Raw genomic sequence first — 18,366 nt, 5'->3', positions numbered from 1 at the left:
TAGTTATAAAGGAGTTTTAGGCTATTTTACCAAATTTGTAATATTTGTTTCTTAAAGTGATAAATTTAACTGTTATTTAATTTAATTACAATTTAACTAATTTATTAATAGTTAAATCTGTTTTATGAAATATTAAACTTTTTCATTTTGAATTCTGATTCATACTTAAGTTAACAATTAAACCAAAAAAAAAAAAAAAAAAAAGTTTTTGGTGGTTATTATATTCATTTGAATATTAACTGAGATCTGAATAAGAAAAAAAAAATATTTATTTATTTATTTATTGCAACATCACAAAATCTCAAATAATTCTTAACATTTTTATGAATATGAATAATGACAGATTATGCAGCTATGATACATACAGGCGTTTTGTACCGTATCAGAGAAGTTGTGCAGACTGCACCAAAAGCAGAGAGCAGGAGAACACTACCTCTTCATGTTGCAATAGAACAAAAACTACAACAAAAACCTGAATATGTTTTGCTTCAGGAGCACTGCTCAGTGTTGCCTTCGCACAGACTCGTCAGTACTACTTTGTGAACACGCAGCTGAACTGGACTAGTGCTCAGAGTGTCTGCAGACACGACTTCACTGATCTGGCAACCATAGAAAACACAGATGACATCAATGCTGTTGTTAGCACCACATCAACCTTTACAGGTAAGTTCTGAGTAGAGAACACAGTTTGTATACTTCCTCCAGGGTAAACCACGTCTTTAATAAACTCAACACAAACACAGAAAACCAAGAAATATCATGTTAATTGTTAAAGAAAAACAAAGACAGAAAAAAATCTTATGTTGCAACTCTTTTATTAAATGAACATTTCCAAACAGGCAAGGCTTGGATAGGTCTCCATGATGACTTGGTAAACAGCTGGAGATGGTCCCTAAATGACAGCAGCTTCTACGGTGAAGGAGAGACGACATTCAGAAACTGGGATTCTGGCCAGCCCGACAATTTTGGTGGAACACAGTACTGTGTGAGGCTTTTAGCTAATGGCAAATGGGATGACGTGAACTGCAGTCAGCAGTATAATTTTGTGTGCTACAATGGTGAGTTTCTACAGCATATGAAGTAGTAAATGTTGACATTATTTTTAATATTTCTCTTTTATATATATTACATGTTGTTTATGCAGATATAATAATTAACAATGTTTTATCCTTTAGTCTATTTGACAGTTTATTTCTTTTTTCATCCATATTTTTACAGGCACAGTGAACGGCACACCATCTCTCGTTTTTGATCAAACTTTGCTCTTAAATTGGACTGAAGCTCAGCAATTCTGCAAGCAGAATTATGTTGATCTGGTCAGGTACAGTTTACATTAATAAATACCCAGATGCATTACTGACCTGAATTATGTCTTCTTCTTTTATTAATTCCACATCATTTGTGTTCTGTCTAAAGTTTTCTTTGATGCAGAACATTCATTATGAAAATAATTATTTGGGTATTTTCACTTTTTTTTCAGAATGTAGCAGTACAAAGATTGATTAGATTAATAGGATAACGTTATGAGGAATAAAAAGGCAGTTGTATATGTTGCAGTGGACGGTGTTGCCTTGTTTCCTAGCAAAGACTGTTGATTTTTCCTGGAAGTCATATTATTGCTCTTCTTTTTTAAAATGTAATCTAACCTCTTATTGCTAATTTGCATTATTCAAGGCTTACTAAACTAGTGTGGAAAATAGTGCAACATAACCAAGATATTTTTTAGCTTTCTAAAGTACTAATGGCGGTTTTGTGAAGATTCCTAAAATATTGAAATGGATTTATTTGTGATTTTATTTCCGAACATTCTCAATTTAATCTGAAATGAATGAGTGCAGTGGATCTTTGATAATCTTCAGTTAACTGTGATGTTATGCTCTTCTTTCCTTCACAGCATACGAAATCAAACTGAAAATAACATCATCAAAGACATAGCAGGTGGATCTACTGTGTGGATCGGTCTGTACCGGTATAAAGAGTGGTCTGATGGCAGCAACTTTCTGTTTCAATACTGGGCTAACGGTCAGCCAGACAGTGGCTCACAGCAGTGTGTGGCAGCAGGATTCGGTGACTCGGGAAAATGGTCAGATGAAGACTGTAGCCAGAGTTTACCGTTCATCTGTTACACACCAAGTAATGTATCCGCTCTCACATATCACCTCTGTTCTTTATTACATTAAAGATGTTTAAAAAGAACTTCATTACTTCTTGGTGGAATTTTACATTTTAAGTATTTATGTTTATAACTGATTTAGATAAAGCAGCTGTCTTAAATTTTATTTACTTTTTACATGTGCTACTTAGATTTTTTTCTAAAAAGGCTCTATTGCACCATCTACTGTCATTTTTTAAGACTGTGAAACAGTACTGAGAGGCTGCCTTGTGCTGCCATGATTACAGTAAAAAGCAGCAAAGAGAAGATGTTTGAATAATGTTAAGGATCAGTAAAATCACTGTAAACCAACTTATTGTTTCAGGGACATTATTTACTTTTAATCTTAAACTTTTAACTAAAAGTAAAAATGTGATTTTTTAATTTATTTATTTATTTAAATATAATTTTATTGGCCTCCTTTAAAGGAACGAGGACACATTTCATATTTGAAAGTTGACAATGTCTTATTTCCATTTCCAAGCAAGTTCTTTATTTAGCCTGTTAGCAATGAGGCATGCAGCTGTTACTGGATACTAAAGTTATTTAAACCTGCTCTCTTCTGTCTCAGCTGCAAACTTCAGATTATCAGGAAAAGATGAGACCAGTATCACTCTGCAGTGGAATAAAGTCAACAACAACGTTAGCTTTGTTCTCCAGTTTAATGGTACAGAGACAAACATCTCTGCACCAGATGGAGATGGACCAGTAACTTACACAGTCTCATCTCTCACTGCTGGAGCTACATACACATTCACTCTCTTCTCTGTGTTTGAGAACATCAGAAGCAGTGGAGTCAGCATCACTGCATCTACTGGTAAGATGATTTTCTTGACTAAAAATTTAGGTAAAACATCTCAGGGTGAAGAAAAATAGGTTATGAAATTATGTAAAGGGGCTGGTTGTTGAAAAATTTAATCCGGATAAAAGCTGTCCAGATTTCGTAATCCATTTTTTCTGGACAGCGGATCACACAGTCCGGCTTACTTTTACCCCGGTTGTTCAAAGCAAAATGGGATTGGATCACCCTGATCCAAAAACCCATTTTTCAGGATCACAAAATCTGATTTTAGGATTTTAGAAATTATAAGAGAGCAGTGTTGCCAACTTAGCGACTTTGTCGCTACATTTAGCGAGTTTTCAGACCCTCTAGCAACTTTTTTTTCACAAAAGTGAAATCTAGCAACTTTTTCTGGTAGTAATGGAGACTTTTGGAGACTGACGTGAATGAATGTAGTTTACTCTTTTCAATGTGGAGTTGGTGCTGTGCAGGCCCCTCCCCCTTCCTAAAGCACTCAGAAGAGGCTTGGTTCTCAGCAGCACACAGCTCTAAGCCAGAGCAGTCAGAGCAGGACAGGATCACCTGTTTCATAACCAGGCTGAAAATGAAACGCGCAAAGCTCCTTATAGTCAGATAGTAATGTCTATTAATGAGGAGTGTGGAGGAAAACATTAAAAATTTTAGAAATTTAGCAAACTCCTAATTTTTAAAAAAAAAGAAAAAACCCCACTAAGCCTAATAAAACTGAATTACAAAACATATTAACCAAATAATTTATTTTTATTTTATTATTTATAATTTTGTGTGTGTGTGTGTGTGTGAGAGAGAGATCAAAACATTTTTAGGTTGTGTTTTCAATTTTTACCTTTCCTTTCCCCCCCCCCCGACATTCCTCTCCACAGCAGCTTCTATTCCAACTAAGGCTGTGTCCGAATGTGCACCCTACTCCCTACATGGTGCCCTATATAGGGGTCATGCCATTTTGTCGGAGTGTGGAATGTCCAGAAAGAAAAAAGTAGGGCACTCAAAATTACCCACAATGCATCTTTAGCAAAGTGAGCATTGATGGTCACTAGATGGGTCAATATAGATCACAATGCATTGCGGGCAGAAGCTCAACATGGTGCAAGGAGGAGAAAAATTGAGCTGTGCAAAATTACCTATAAGCAAACAAAGAATAAAATACAACATAAGGAATAAAAAAATATTTACACACAACTTTGGATTGGATTTGGAATGACATCTTGACTCAGGTTGTAGTTGCTGTGGTGATGGCGGTAGTCAGGCATTTGCGGCGAGGAAAAAATAAGCAGCTTCGTGTCCGAATCGCCAAGAGAATGAGTGCACTATGTAGTGTGCTATGTAGTGCAGACCTATGTAGTGAACGAGGGGTTAGAGAGTAGGGTGGACATTTGGACACAGCCTAAATGTACCAGATTTATTATGCAATTTAGGCGATGACGCCATTTAGCGACATTTAGCCAATGGCTACGTTTCTTACTAAGGAGTTGGCAACAGTGTAGGACGGGACTCTTAGAGCCCAGATACCAAAGATTATAGAGAAGAGGTGGCAGATGGCTAAAAATACAGAAAAGAATTCTTGAACATCAAGGATGCAGAGGACCTGGTCACGATGAGGACTAAAATCAAGTTGTTCTTGTAGGAAGAATGTTTGAAAAGAATCTGACCTTTTTTTCTTTTTTTTGTATTATTAACAAAGGGGCGGGGGAGGTGGTCATTGATTAATTAGCTAGTGTTATCCCCCTAAGAGTGGACAAGACACAACATGAACATAGACCATCTTCTCCAGGCCACAAATCTTATTCAGGTGTAACAACAGAAATTGTTTTTACCAGAGACAAATGATCACAAGGTCTAAAAGGAGTTTGGTTTATTTCACGATGGACAAAAGCAACAATAACAGACTAAATCAAACTATTGACACATAAGAGATAACCCATTGATAATGATGTTTAATACAGTAACTGATCATCATGGACAAATGAAAACAAGAGAAAAAGAGAATAGAAATATCACAGGTGGCGTGTGGCCCCGATAATATGGAGTTATTTTTGTGTTTTTATTAAATGCAAAAAAAATAGTGATCTGAGAGTGGAAAAATTATCTGAAAGGAAAAAAATATATTTGAGATAAATATTTTTCACACTGATAGCAAAAAATAATATTTGAGACTAAAAAAAGTTTTGAGATAAAGTATCTTGTTACAGCACATTTAAAAAATAATTTGACATTTAAAAAAATAATTTCCTAGAAAAAAAAAAACTCTCAAAAGCCTTTCTTTACTCTCAAATATATATTTTTTTTGCTATCAGAGTGAAAACTTTTACTCTCCCAATTTCTCTCTCTCTCAAAGCTTTTTTCTTCTCTCTCTCAAAACCGAAGTCTTTGCTATCGTTTCAAGATTTTGCTATCGATGTGAAAATTGTGTCATGGGCGGGTCCATGTTACTATTGGTCATTCTCAACCGAACTGACAGCTGAGTGGCGATCATTTCTCCATACTGATTACGCCTTTCTCATTAATATTCATGACTAACTCCTGCTATCCCTGAGCTGTGATCCACCATTGATTCACTGGGAAATGCAGACATAGTGAATATGCATTGATCTGTTGTTTTTGGCGGCGGAGACTCCAATATTTGGGTAAGATTATGACACAGCACACACAAAAGGCGTAGTCAGTATGGAGAAATGATCGCCACCCAGCTGTCAATTCGGTTGAGAATGACCAATAGTAACATGGACCCGCCCATGACACAAGTTTCACATCTATAGCAAAATCTTGAAACGATAGCAAAGACTTTGGTTTTGAGAGAGAGAAGAAAAAAGCGTTGAGAGAGAAAAAAAAAATTGGGAGAGTAAAAGTTTTCACTCTGATAGCAAAAAAATATATATTTGAGAGTAAAGAAAGGCTTTTGAGAGAGGTTTTTTTTTCTAGGAAATTATTTTTTTAAATGTCAAATTATTTTTTAAATGTGCTGTAACAAGATACTTTATCTCAAAACTTTTTTTAGTCTCAAATATTATTATTTTTTGCTATCAGTGTGAAAAATATTTATATCAAATATATTTTTTTCCTTTCAGATAATTTTTCCACTCTCAGATCACTATTTTTTTTGCATTTAATAAAAACACAAAAATAACTCCATACCATAAGGGCATTGCCACTGGAGGTTCTTTTCAGTTCAGGGGAGCAGATTTAAACAGCCACACACCAAAAAAGGTCAAGGTTTTAAAACAGTTTATTCCTATACAAGTGTAAGCCAGCTTCCAGTCTTGGCTATTAAAATGTTCCATAGAATGTCCAGGCACCTCTGGCAGCGTTCAGGGTGGGCACTTGCCGACACTTGCTGCTCTTCTCTGTCGTAGAGCCCACCGATGACCTGTAGAGAAGAGGGAAACGCGGCAGTCCTTTTTCACTGGGGGATTCCCCCACCCCTTTTCGCCTACCCTGCAGCCGATGCCTCGCTTCAAGTACAAACTACTGAAAGGAAGATTTACTGAGTAGCTGCACCATGGATCCCGGGTCGGCTGTTGCGCTCCCGACACAATCCGCCTGCCACTCCTCTGAAGTCTCGCGGCATGGCGCCTCCTCCAGCTCTCAGCCGCCTTCTTCTGATCCCGGCCGCATCTGGTTCTAGAGGCTTCCAAACTCAGTTGCCCGTTCCTTGGCACCTCTGCCTCCAATCCCGGCCGTCTTCTGCCGACCGCAGCCGTGTCCTCTCATCACTCTGCAGGCTCCGCCTAAACCCCCCCAGAACCGCTCACACCTGTCTCTCATTAAGCTAATTATAAGGGTTGATTGGCTTCCAGAGGGTGTCAATGAAAATACAAAATACTCCATAAAACCCAGGGTATAAAACAAGTAAAACATGCCGTTAAATATATAAATATTATATGCAGTTAAAAAATAAATAAAAACAATGTACTATTAAAATAAGTCACACACCCTCTTTGGCCCCATCACAGAAACAAACAGTAGATAACCCTTAGAAACTACTAGTTACCAGTTAATCAAGTTACAGTAAACACTGTATATGTTATAAACTGTGTGGTAGTTAGTAGAGGGAGATAAGTGAGTCCTCTGGCCTCCTCTCAGGTCTCTAAGACTGAGCTGTACCTCATCAGCCAATCCTAGGTGATCACACCTGAGTATTCAGCTTTAGATATTGTTCTTAACATTTTCAGACTTGCTAACAATATCTTTTCTTACTCCTCATGGTGAATGAAATGAAGAGGAACTACCCCCCACCTGCGTACAGCTAGGTTGTCCTTCTGGCCAGGATTGCATCACTTTTAATGGAATAGACCAATGTGTTGACCCCTGTCAGCACTACACCCCACTGAATGATGACTGGCGCTCAGTAAATAATACAGACCTTTCCCATTGGTACGGGGACTATTCTATTAACTGGCAAGGCTGGTATCAGCTGTTTCTCAATCAAAACAGTGCTCAAATCCCAGAGAGATGTATAGAAGCAAACCGATGTGGAACTTATCTTCCGATGTGGATAACAGAACCTCATCCCACACAGTCAGATGTTATAGTCAGTAGAACTGTGTGTAATAGCTGGTATGGTTCCTGCTGTTATTTCTCCTCACATACCATCCAGGTCAAACTCTGCTATGGATACTATGTCTACAAACTTCAGAGACCATCCTACTACTACATGGCATATTGTGCAGGTATTGTTTAATTTTCTATAGCTGGAAAAGTTTTTAAATGATTGAATTTTCTTCTTGTAAATAAAAAAAGAAAAATGCTTTTTTTTTGCATTAAAATTCCTTTCATTTTCTTTTTACTGTTTTTAGAGCAAATGTTCAGTGTTTCTGGACAAAATGAGACCAGTATCACTCTGCAGTGGAAGAAAATCAACAACAACGTTAGCTTTGTTCTCCAGTTTAATGGTACAGAGACAAACATCACTGCACCAGACGGAAATGGAACAGTAACTCACACAGTCTCATCTCTCACTGCTGGGACTAAATACACATTCACTCTCTTCTATGTGTTTGAGAACATTAGAAGCAGTGGAGAACAACTTACAGCTGTTACTGGTAAGATGTCTCACTTGATTCATGTAACATTCCTGGTGACTTTCCAAGTGTTTGTGTGATAATTAAACTGAAATCAGGGAAACTGTTAATTCCAAATGTACATCAGCTGTGATTTCCAAGCAGCAGACAAAGGTGTTGGATGTTTTTAAGTGTAACTTTCCCTTCAGATTGTTAACTATAAAGAAAAATATAAGTAGGGGAGAAAAAGGATAGTTGTAACAATTTTGACATTTCTTTCTTCATCTTCAAACTCTTTTAACCCGGTGTGTTCAAACGGCTATGCAAACTAGCTTTAAGTGACTGCTAATAATTTGCTTGGAAATTGCCTGTGCAGCCCAAACAGAAAATGGACAGCTTGTTCTCAAACATAAGGAATGACATGTTACAACCGACCCCATAGTCAGGGTCATGCCTTGGGGTGAGAACATTATGAAATAAGGAGCATGGTAATGACTTAAGATACTGAAAGCTTTTTATTCAAAACTTTTAAACAAAAATTGTGTGGTCCCACAGCATAGAAGTTAAAGATGAACTACATAAATTTTCAACCAGTTTCTGGAGCTGTAGTTGCCCAGAAGTCATCCTGAGGCTGAGAAATAACACTATATAAATTTTTCCATCCTGGACATTGAATATTTCGCTTCACACTCTAGCAAACTGATATAAACACACTGGACGTTTTTGAATGTGCACTGGGGCTGATTCAGCAAAGAAACACAAGAAGACATTATTGGAGGAAGAGAGGAAGAGAAAGAGAGAAAGGGACAAAACAGGCACAACATATGTGTGTTTTCTGATTCCATGTCTTAATACAGTAAAAACAAACATAGAATACAACATGCAACAGGCTTTCGCTGCTGAAGAGAGCTCACAGTACAGATAGGAAATAAGATGGATGCTGGATTAGCCGTTAATGGGGAGGCACTTCACTAGGAACATTGCAAATGTTCTCTCTTTAAAGTATTTAAACTACACTAAAATCTTAATCACCAAAATCGGTTTAGTCCATGTCAGTAGAAAGTAGTGTGAAGCGTGTTACAACTGTCCCTAAGTACATTATCCATGACCTAGCTTGTCATACAGCTAACAACTACAACATTAACACAAAAAACGTGCTTGAAACACAGTTAAACAAACACAGTCTCCCCTACTATTAACACAGTAACTGTATGACACCAATAGTAAAATATTTTTTGCACACATCAGTGTGATTTTTTTTTTTATACTGCAAAATGTAGAAACACAGATTACTTTTAAAGACTCAGTTTTCCTTTTTAGAGCAAATCTTGCTCTTTTTTGTGTAACTGTGGTCACTTTATATTATTCTTGTTACATGGAGGTATCTAGTTCATTGAGTGTAGATCTCAGCAGTGTTACATTGTGTGTGAAGACATTCTTATATGTTCAAAAAAAAAAAAAGACAAAAAAGTTTTAGATGCTTCAGCAGTTTTTGTTTTTATCTTAACATATTTTGACTGTTTCCACTCAGGGCTTCTGTTTTGAATATGTTCATTTTGGCTTTTTAATCAAATTTTGATGGGTATTTGTGTCATTTAACCCTGCTCTCTTTTCTGCCTCAGCTCCTCTAAATGCTGCAAACTTCACATCATCGGGAAAATATCCGAACAGTATCACTCTGCAGTGGAATAAAGATAATAACAACATCAGCTTTGTTCTCAGTGTTAATGGCACAGAAACAAATATAAATCCACCAGTTGGACCAGTAACTTACACAGTCTCATCTCTCACTGCTGGAACTACATACACATTCACTCTCTTCTCTGTGTTTGAGAACATCAGGAGCAGTGGACTACAACTTACTGGTAAGATGATTCTCTTGACGTAAAGTTGAAGTAAAATATCTCAGAGTGGAAAAAAAAAAACATCAAGACATTATGTCAATATGTTTGGCAGTTAGAGGAAGTTTAGATGTTTCTTGAAGGAAAAAGAATTTATAGGAGAGGACTCTTAGAGTCAAGATAGCAGAGATTATGGAGAAGAGGTGGCAGATCGCTAAAAATAGAGAAGAGAATTTTTGGACATCAAGAATGCAGAGCACCTGGTCAAGATGAGGACTGAAAACAAGTTGTTCTTGTAGGAAGAATGTTTGAAAAGCACTGAGGTTTTTTTCTTAATTAACAAACGGGGAGGGATCATTGATTAATTAGCTAGTATTATCCCCGTCTAGGAGTTGACAAGACACAACATGAACAAAGACCATCTTCTCCAGGCCACAAACCTTGTTCAGGTGTAACAATATAAAAATTATTTTTACCAGAGACAAATGATCACAAGGTCTAAAAGGAGTTTGGTTTATGTCAAGATGGACAAAAGCAACAATAACAAAATAAATTAAACTATTTTGGCATGTAAGAGATAACCCATTAAAATAATGTTTAATACAGTAACTGACCTTCATGGACTAATGAAAACAAGAGAAAAAGAGGATGCAAACAAACACTAGGTTACCCTTAAAAACTACTAGTTACTAGTTAATCAAGTTACAGTAAACACTGTATATGTTATAAACTGTGTGGTAGTTAGTAGAGGGAGATAAGTGAGTCCTCTGGCCTCCTCTCAGGTCTCTAAGACTGACTTGTAACTCAAAAGCCAATCCTAGGTGATCACACCTGAGTATTCAGCTTTAGATATTGTTCTTAACATTTCAGACTTGCTAACAATATCTTTTCTTATTCCTCATATTGAATGAAATGAAGAGGAACTACCCCCTCAGCTGTGTACAGCTAGGGTAGGTTGTCCTGCTGGCCAGGATTGCATCCACTTTTAATGGAGACGGACCCAATGTGTCGACACCCTGCCAGAACTACAACCTCACTGAAATGATTGACTGGCGCTCAGTAAATTAACACAGACATTTCAACTTTGCACTGTGACTATATTAACTGGCAAGGCTGGTATCGGCTGTTTCTCAATAATAACAGTGCTCAAATCCCAGAGAGATGTATAGAAACATTGAGATGTGGAACTCATGCTCCGATGTGGATAACAGCACCTCATCCCACACAGTCAGATGTTATAGTAAATCGGACTGTGTGTAATAACTGGGCTGGTTCCTGCTGTCAGTTTCCCTCACATGCCATCCAGGTCAAACTCTGCTATGGATACTATGTCTACAAACTACAGCGACCATACGCCTGCCACCTGGCATATTGTGCAGGTATGTTTTATTTTCTATAGCTTGAATGGTGTATAAATAATTAAATTTTCTTTTCTAAACTTGTTTTTTAACATAAATAAAAAAGAAAAATACATGTCTTTAGCATTAAAAAAATTCCTTTCATTTTCTATTTACTGTTTTTAGAGCAAATGTTCAGTGTTTCTGGACAAAATGAGACCAGTATCACTCTGCAGTGGAAGAAACTCAACAACAATGTTAGCTTTTGTTCTCCAGTTTAATGAGTACAGAGACAAACATCACTGCACCAGACGGAAATGGAACAGTAACGTCACACAGTCTCATCTCTCACTGCTGGGACTTAAATACACATTCACTCTCTTCTATGTGTTTGACAACGTCAGATACAGTAGAGTACAACTTACAGCTGTTACTGGTAAGATGTCTCACTGATTCATGTAAACATTCCTGGTGACTTTCCAAGTGTTTGTGTGATAATTAAACTGAAATCAGGGAGACTGTTAATTCCAAATGTACATCAGCTGTGATTTCCAAGCAGCAGACAAAGGTGTTGGATGTTTTTAAGTGTAACTTTCCCTTCAGATTGTGTCTTTAATTACTGTAAAGAAAAATATAAGTAGGGGAGAAAAAGGATAGTTGTAACAATTTTGACATTTCTTTCTTCGTCTTCAAACTCTTTTAATCCAATGTGTTCAAACGGCTATGCAAACTAGCTTTAAGTGACTGCTAATAATTTGCTTGGAAATTGCCTGTGCAGCCCAAACAGAAAATGGACAGCTTGATCTCAAACATAAGGAATGACATGTTACAACTGACCCCATAGTCAGGGGCAGTTGTAACATGTCTTGTGGTGAGAACATTACAAAATAAGGAGCACGGTAATGAGTTAAGATACTGAAAGCTTTTTATTCAAAACTTTTAAACAAAAATGTTGTGGTCCCACAGCATAGAAGTTAAAGACCCACTAGGTAAATTTTCAACCAGTTTCTGGAGCTGTAGTTGCCCAGAAGTCATCCTGAGGCTGAGAAATAACACTATATAAATTTTTCCATCCTGGACATTGAATATTTCGCTTCACACGCTAGCAAACTGATATGAACACACTGGACGTTTTTGAATGTGTGCTTGGGCTGATTCAGCAAAGAAACACAAGAATACATTATTGGAGGAAGAGAGGAAGAGAAAGAGAGAAAGGGACAAAACAGGCACAACATATGTGTGTTTTCTGATTCCATGTCTTAATACAGTAAAAACAAACATAGAATACAACATGCAACAGGCTTTTGTTGCTAGAGAGAGCTCACAGTACAGATAGGATATAAGATGGATGCTGGATTAGCCGTTAATGGGGAGGCGCTTCACTAGGAACATTGCAAAAGTTCTGCCTTTAAAGTATTTAAATTACACTAAAATCTTAATCACTAACAATCAGGTTTAGTCCACGTGAGTAGAAAGCAGCGTTAAGCGTGTTACAACTGTCCCTAAGTACATTATCCATGACCTAGCTTGTCATACAGCTAACAACTACAACATTAACACAAAAAAACGTGCTTGAAACACAGTTAAACAAACACAGTCTCCCCTACTATTAACACAGTAACTGTATGACACCAATAGTAAAATATTTTTTGGCATCACATCAGTGTGATTTTTTGTTTTTATACTGCAAAATGTAGAAAACACAGATTACATTTAAAGACTCAGTTTTCCTTTTTAGAGCAAATCTTGCTCTTTTTTGTGTAACTGTGGACACTTTATATTATTCTTGTTACATGGAGGTATCTAGTTCATTGAGTGTAGATCTCAGCAGTGTTACATTGTGTGTGAAGACATTCCTATATGTTCAAAGAAAATAAAACAAAAAAGTTTTAGATGCTTCAGCAGTTTTTGTTTTTATCTTAACGTATTTTGACTGTTTCCACTCAGGGCTTCTGTTTTGAATATGTTCATTTTGGCTTTTCAATCAATTTTGATGGGTATTTGTGTCATTTAACCCTGCTCTCTTCTTTCTGCCTCAGCTCCTCTAAATGCTGCAAACTTCACATCATCGGGAAAATATCCGAACAGTATCACTCTGCAGTGGAATAAAGATAATAACAACATCAGCTTTGTTCTCAGTGTTAATGGCACAGAAACAAATATAAATCCACCAGTTGGACCAGTAACTTACACAGTCTCATCTCTCACTGCTGGAACTACATACACATTCACTCTCTTCTCTGTGTTTGAGAACATCAGGAGCAGTGGACTACAACTTACTGGTAAGATGATTCTCTTGACGTAAAGTTGAAGTAAAATATCTCAGGGTGGAAAAAAAAAAACATCATGACATTATGTCAATATGTTTGGCACTTAGAGGAAGTTTAGATGTGTCTTGAAGGAAAAAGACTTTATAGGAGAGGACTCTTAGTGAAGATAGCAGAGATTATGGAGAAGAGGTGGCAGATCGCTAAACATGCAGAAGAGAATTCTTGGACATCAAGGATGCAGAGAGAACCTGGTCAGGTTGAGGACTGAAAACAAGTTGTTCTTGTAGGAAGAATGACAGATAAAAGGAATGAGATTTTTTACTATTATTATTAACAAAGGGGGAGGGATCATTGATTAATTAGCTAGTGTTATCACCCGTCTAGGAGTGGACAAGACACAACATGAACAAAGACCATCTTCTCCAGGCCACAAACCTTGTTAAGGTGTAACAATAGAAAAATTATTTTTACCAGAGACAAATGATCACAAGGTCTAAAAGGAGTTTGGTTTATGTCAAGATGGACAAAAGCAACAATAACATAATAAATTAAACTATTTTGGCATGTAAGAGATAACGCATTAAAATAATGTTTAATACGGTAACTGACCTTCATGGACTAATGAAAACAAGAGAAAAAGAGGATGCAAACAAACACTAGGTTACACTTAAAAACTACCAGTTACTAGTTAATCAAGTTACAGTAAACACTGTATATGTTATAAACTGTGTGGTAGTTAGTAGAGGGAGATAAATGAGTCCTCTGGCCTCCTCTCAGGTCTCTAAGACTGACCTGTAACTCAAAAGCCAATCCTAGGTGATCACACCTGAGTATTCAGCTTTAGATATTGTTCTTAACATTTTCAGACTTGCTAACAATATCTTTTCTTATTCCTCATATTGAATGAAATGAAGAGAAACTACCCCCCAGCTGTGTACAGCTAGGTTGTCCTTCTGGCCTGGATTGCATCACTTTTAATGAAACGGACCAATGTGTCGACCCCTGCCAGAACTACACCCCACTGAATGATGACTGGCGCTCAGTAAATAACACAGACATTTCAACTTTGCACTGTGACTATATTAACTGGCAAGGCTGGTATCGGCTGTTTCTCAATAATAACAGTGCTCAAATCCCAGAGAGATGTATAGAAACATTGAGATGTGGAACTCATGCTCCGATGTGGATAACAGCACCTCATCCCACACAGTCAGATGTTATAGTAAATCGGACTGTGTGTAATAACTGGGCTGGTTCCTGCTGTCAGTTTCCCTCACATGCCATCCAGGTCAAACTCTGCTATGGATACTATGTCTACAAACTACAGCGGACCATACGCCTGCCACCTGGCATATTGTGCAGGTATGTTTTATTTTCTATAGCTTGAATGGTGTATAAATAATTAAATTTTCTTTTCTAAACTTGTTTTTTAACATAAATAAAAAAGAAAAATACATGTCTTTAGCATTAAAAAAATTCCTTTCATTTTCTATTTACTGTTTTTAGAGCAAATGTTCAGTGTTTCTGGACAAAATGAGACCAGTATCACTCTGCAGTGGAAGAAACTCAACAACAACGTTAGCTTTGTTCTCCAGTTTAATGATACAGAGACAAACATCACTGCACCAGACGGAAATGGAACAGTAACGTACACAGTCTCATCTCTCACTGCTGGGACTAAATACACATTCACTCTCTTCTATGTGTTTGACAACGTCAGATACAGTAGAGTACAACTTACAGCTGTTACTGGTAAGTTGTCTCACTTAATTCATGTAACATTCCTGGTGACTTTCCAAGTGTTTGTGTGATAATTAAACTGAAATCAGGGAGACTGTTAATTCCAAATGTACATCAGCTGTGATTTCCAAGCAGCAGACAAAGGTGTTGGATGTTTTTAAGTGTAACTTTCCCTTCAGTTTGTGTCTTTAATTACTGTAAAGAAAAATATAAGAAGGGGAGAAAAAGGATAGTTGTAACAATTTTGACATTTCTTTCTTCATCTTCAAACTCTTTTAATCCAATGTGTTAAAACGGCTATGCAAACTAGCTTTAAGTGACTGCTAATAATTTGCTTGGAAATTGCCTGTGCAGCCCAAACAGAAAATGGACAGCTTGATCTCAAACATAAGGAATGACATGTTACAACTGACCCCATAGTCAGGGGCAGTTGTAACATGTCTTGGGGTGAGAACATTATAAAATAAGGAGCACGGTAATGACTTAAGATACTGAAAGCTTTTTATTCAAAACTTTTAAACAAAAATGTTGTGGTCCCACAGCATAGAAGTTAAAGACCCACTAGGTAAATTTTCAACCAGTTTCTGGAGCTGTAGTTGCCCAGAAGTCATCCTGAGGCTGAGAAATAACACTATATAAATTTTTCCATCCTGGACATTGAATATTTCGCTTCACACTCTAGCAAACTGATATGAACACAGCGGACGTTTTTGAATGTGTGCTGGGGCTGATTCAGCAAAGAAACACAAGAATACATTATTGGAGGAAGAGAGGAAGAGAAAGAGAGAAAGGGACAAAACAGGCACAACATATGGGTGTTTTCTGATTCCATGTCTTAATACAGTAAAAACAAACATAGAATACAATATGCAACAGGCTTTTGTTGCTAGAGAGAGCTCACAGTACAGATAGGAAATAAGATGGATGCTGGATTAGCCGTTAATGGGGAGGCACTTCACTAGGAACATTACAAAAGTTCTGCCTTTAAAGTATTTAAACTACACTAAAATCTTAATCACTAACATCAGTTTAGTCCACGTGAGTAGAAAGCAGCGTGAAGCGTGTTACAACTGTCCCTAAGTACATTATCCATGACCTAGCTCTCCATTTAGCTAACAACTACAACATGAACACAAAAAACGTGCTTGAAACACAGCTAAACAAACACAGTCTCCCCTACTATTCACACAGTAACTGTATGACACCAATAGTAAAATATTTTTTTGCACACATCAGTGTGATTTTTTGTTTTTATACTGCAAAATGTAGAAACACAGATTACATTTAAAGACTCAGTTTTCCTTTTTAGAGGAAATCTTGCTCTTTTTTGTGTAACTGTGGTCACTTTATATTATTCTTGTTACATGGAGGTATCTAGTTCATTGAGTGTAGATCTCAGCAGTGTTACACTGTGTGAGAAGACATTCTTATATGTTCAAAAAAAATAAAACAAAAAAGTTTTAGATGCTTCAGCAGTTTTTGTTTTTATCTTAACATATGGTGACTGTTTCCACTCAGGGCTTCTGTTTTGAATATGTTCATTTTGGCTTTTTAATTAAACTTTTGATGGGTATTTGTGTCATTTAACCCTGCTCTCTTTTCTGCCTCAGCTCCTCTAAATGCTGCAAACTTCACATCATCGGGAAAATATCCGAACAGTATCACTCTGCAGTGGAATAAAGATAATAAAAACATCAGCTTTGTTCTCAGTGTAAATGGCACAGAAACAAATATAAATCCACCAGTTGGACCAGTAACTTACACAGTCTCACCTCTCACTGCTGGAGCTACATACACATTCACTCTCTTCTCTGTGTTTGAGAACATCAGGAGCAGTGGACTACAACTTACTGGTAAGATGATTCTCTTGACTTAAAGTTTAAGTAAAATATCTCAGGGTGGAAAAAAAAAAAACATCATGACATTATGTCAATATGTTTGGCACTTAGAGGAAGTTCTTGAAGGAAAAAGACTTTATAGGAGAGGACTCTTAGTGAAGATAGCAGAGATTATGGAGAAGAGGTGGCAGATCGCTAAACATGCAGAAGAGAATTTTTGGACATCAAGAATGCAGAGCACCTGGTCAAGATGAGGACTGAAAACAAGTTGTTCTTGTAGGAAGAATGTTTGAAAAGCACTGAGGTTTTTTTCTTAATTAACAAACGGGGAGGGATCATTGATTAATTAGCTAGTATTATCCCCGTCTAGGAGTGGACAAGTCACAACATGAACAAAGACCATCTTCTCCAGGTCACAAACCTTGTTCAGGTGTAACAATATAAAAATTATTTTTACCAGAGACAAATGATCACAAGGTCTAAAAGGAGTTTGGTTTATGTCAAGATGGACAAAAGCAACAATAACAAAATAAATTAAACTATTTTGGCATGTAAGAGATAACACATTAAAATAATGTTTAATACAGTAACTGACCTTCATGGACTAATTAAAACAAGAGAAAAAGAGGATGCAAACAAACACTAGGTTACCCTTAGAAACTACTAGTTACTAGTTAATCAAGTTACAGTAAACACTGTATATGTTATAAACTGTGTGGTAGTTAGTAGAGGGAGATAAATGAGTCCTCTGGCCTCCTCTCAGGTCTCTAAGACTGACTTGTAACTCAAAAGCCAATCCTAGGTGATCACACCTGAGTATTCAGCTTTAGATATTGTTCTTAACATTTTCAGACTTGCTAACAATATCTTTTCTAATTCCTCATGTTGAATGAAATGAAGAGGAACTACCCCCCAGCTGCGTACAGCTAGGTTGTCCTTCTGGCCAGGATTGCATCACTTTTAATGGAACGGACCAATGTGTCGACCCCTGCCAGAACTACACCTCACTGAATGATGACTGGCGCTCAGTAAATAACACAGACATTTCAACTTTGCACTGTGACTATATTAACTGGCATGGCTGGTATCGGCTGTTTCTCAATAATAACAGTGCTCAAATCCCAGAGAGATGTATAGAAACATTGAGATGTGGAACTCATGCTCCGATGTGGATAACAGCACCTCATCCCACACAGTCAGATGTTATAGTAAATCGGACTGTGTGTAATAACTGGGCTGGTTCCTGCTGTCAGTTTCCCTCACATACCATCCAGGTCAAACTCTGCTATGGATACTATGTCTACAAACTACAGCGACCATACGCCTGCCACCTGGCATATTGTGCAGGTATGTTTTATTTTCTATAGCTTG

General features: G+C 37.1%; 1 protein-coding gene across 1 annotated transcript in view; it reads left to right on the top strand.

Annotated features, from left to right (window-relative positions):
- LOC121639644 overlaps positions 1 to 18,366 on the top strand; it is a 59,108-nt gene that overhangs the window by 398 nt on the left and 40,344 nt on the right. Inside the window, exons 3-7 of the mRNA XM_041985026.1 lie at positions 493 to 663; positions 840 to 1,058; positions 1,219 to 1,321; positions 1,895 to 2,133; positions 17,896 to 18,342. Of these exons, the coding sequence (XP_041840960.1) occupies positions 493 to 663; positions 840 to 1,058; positions 1,219 to 1,321; positions 1,895 to 2,133; positions 17,896 to 18,342 (1,179 nt within the window). The remainder of the gene's footprint in view (positions 1 to 492; positions 664 to 839; positions 1,059 to 1,218; positions 1,322 to 1,894; positions 2,134 to 17,895; positions 18,343 to 18,366) is intronic.

Source organism: Melanotaenia boesemani, chromosome 5 (assembly GCF_017639745.1).
Source record: "Melanotaenia boesemani isolate fMelBoe1 chromosome 5, fMelBoe1.pri, whole genome shotgun sequence".
NCBI classification, from domain to species: Eukaryota; Metazoa; Chordata; class Actinopteri; order Atheriniformes; family Melanotaeniidae; genus Melanotaenia; species Melanotaenia boesemani.
Note: the sequence above shows the minus strand (reverse complement) of the source record. Positions and strands in the feature narration are given on the sequence as shown.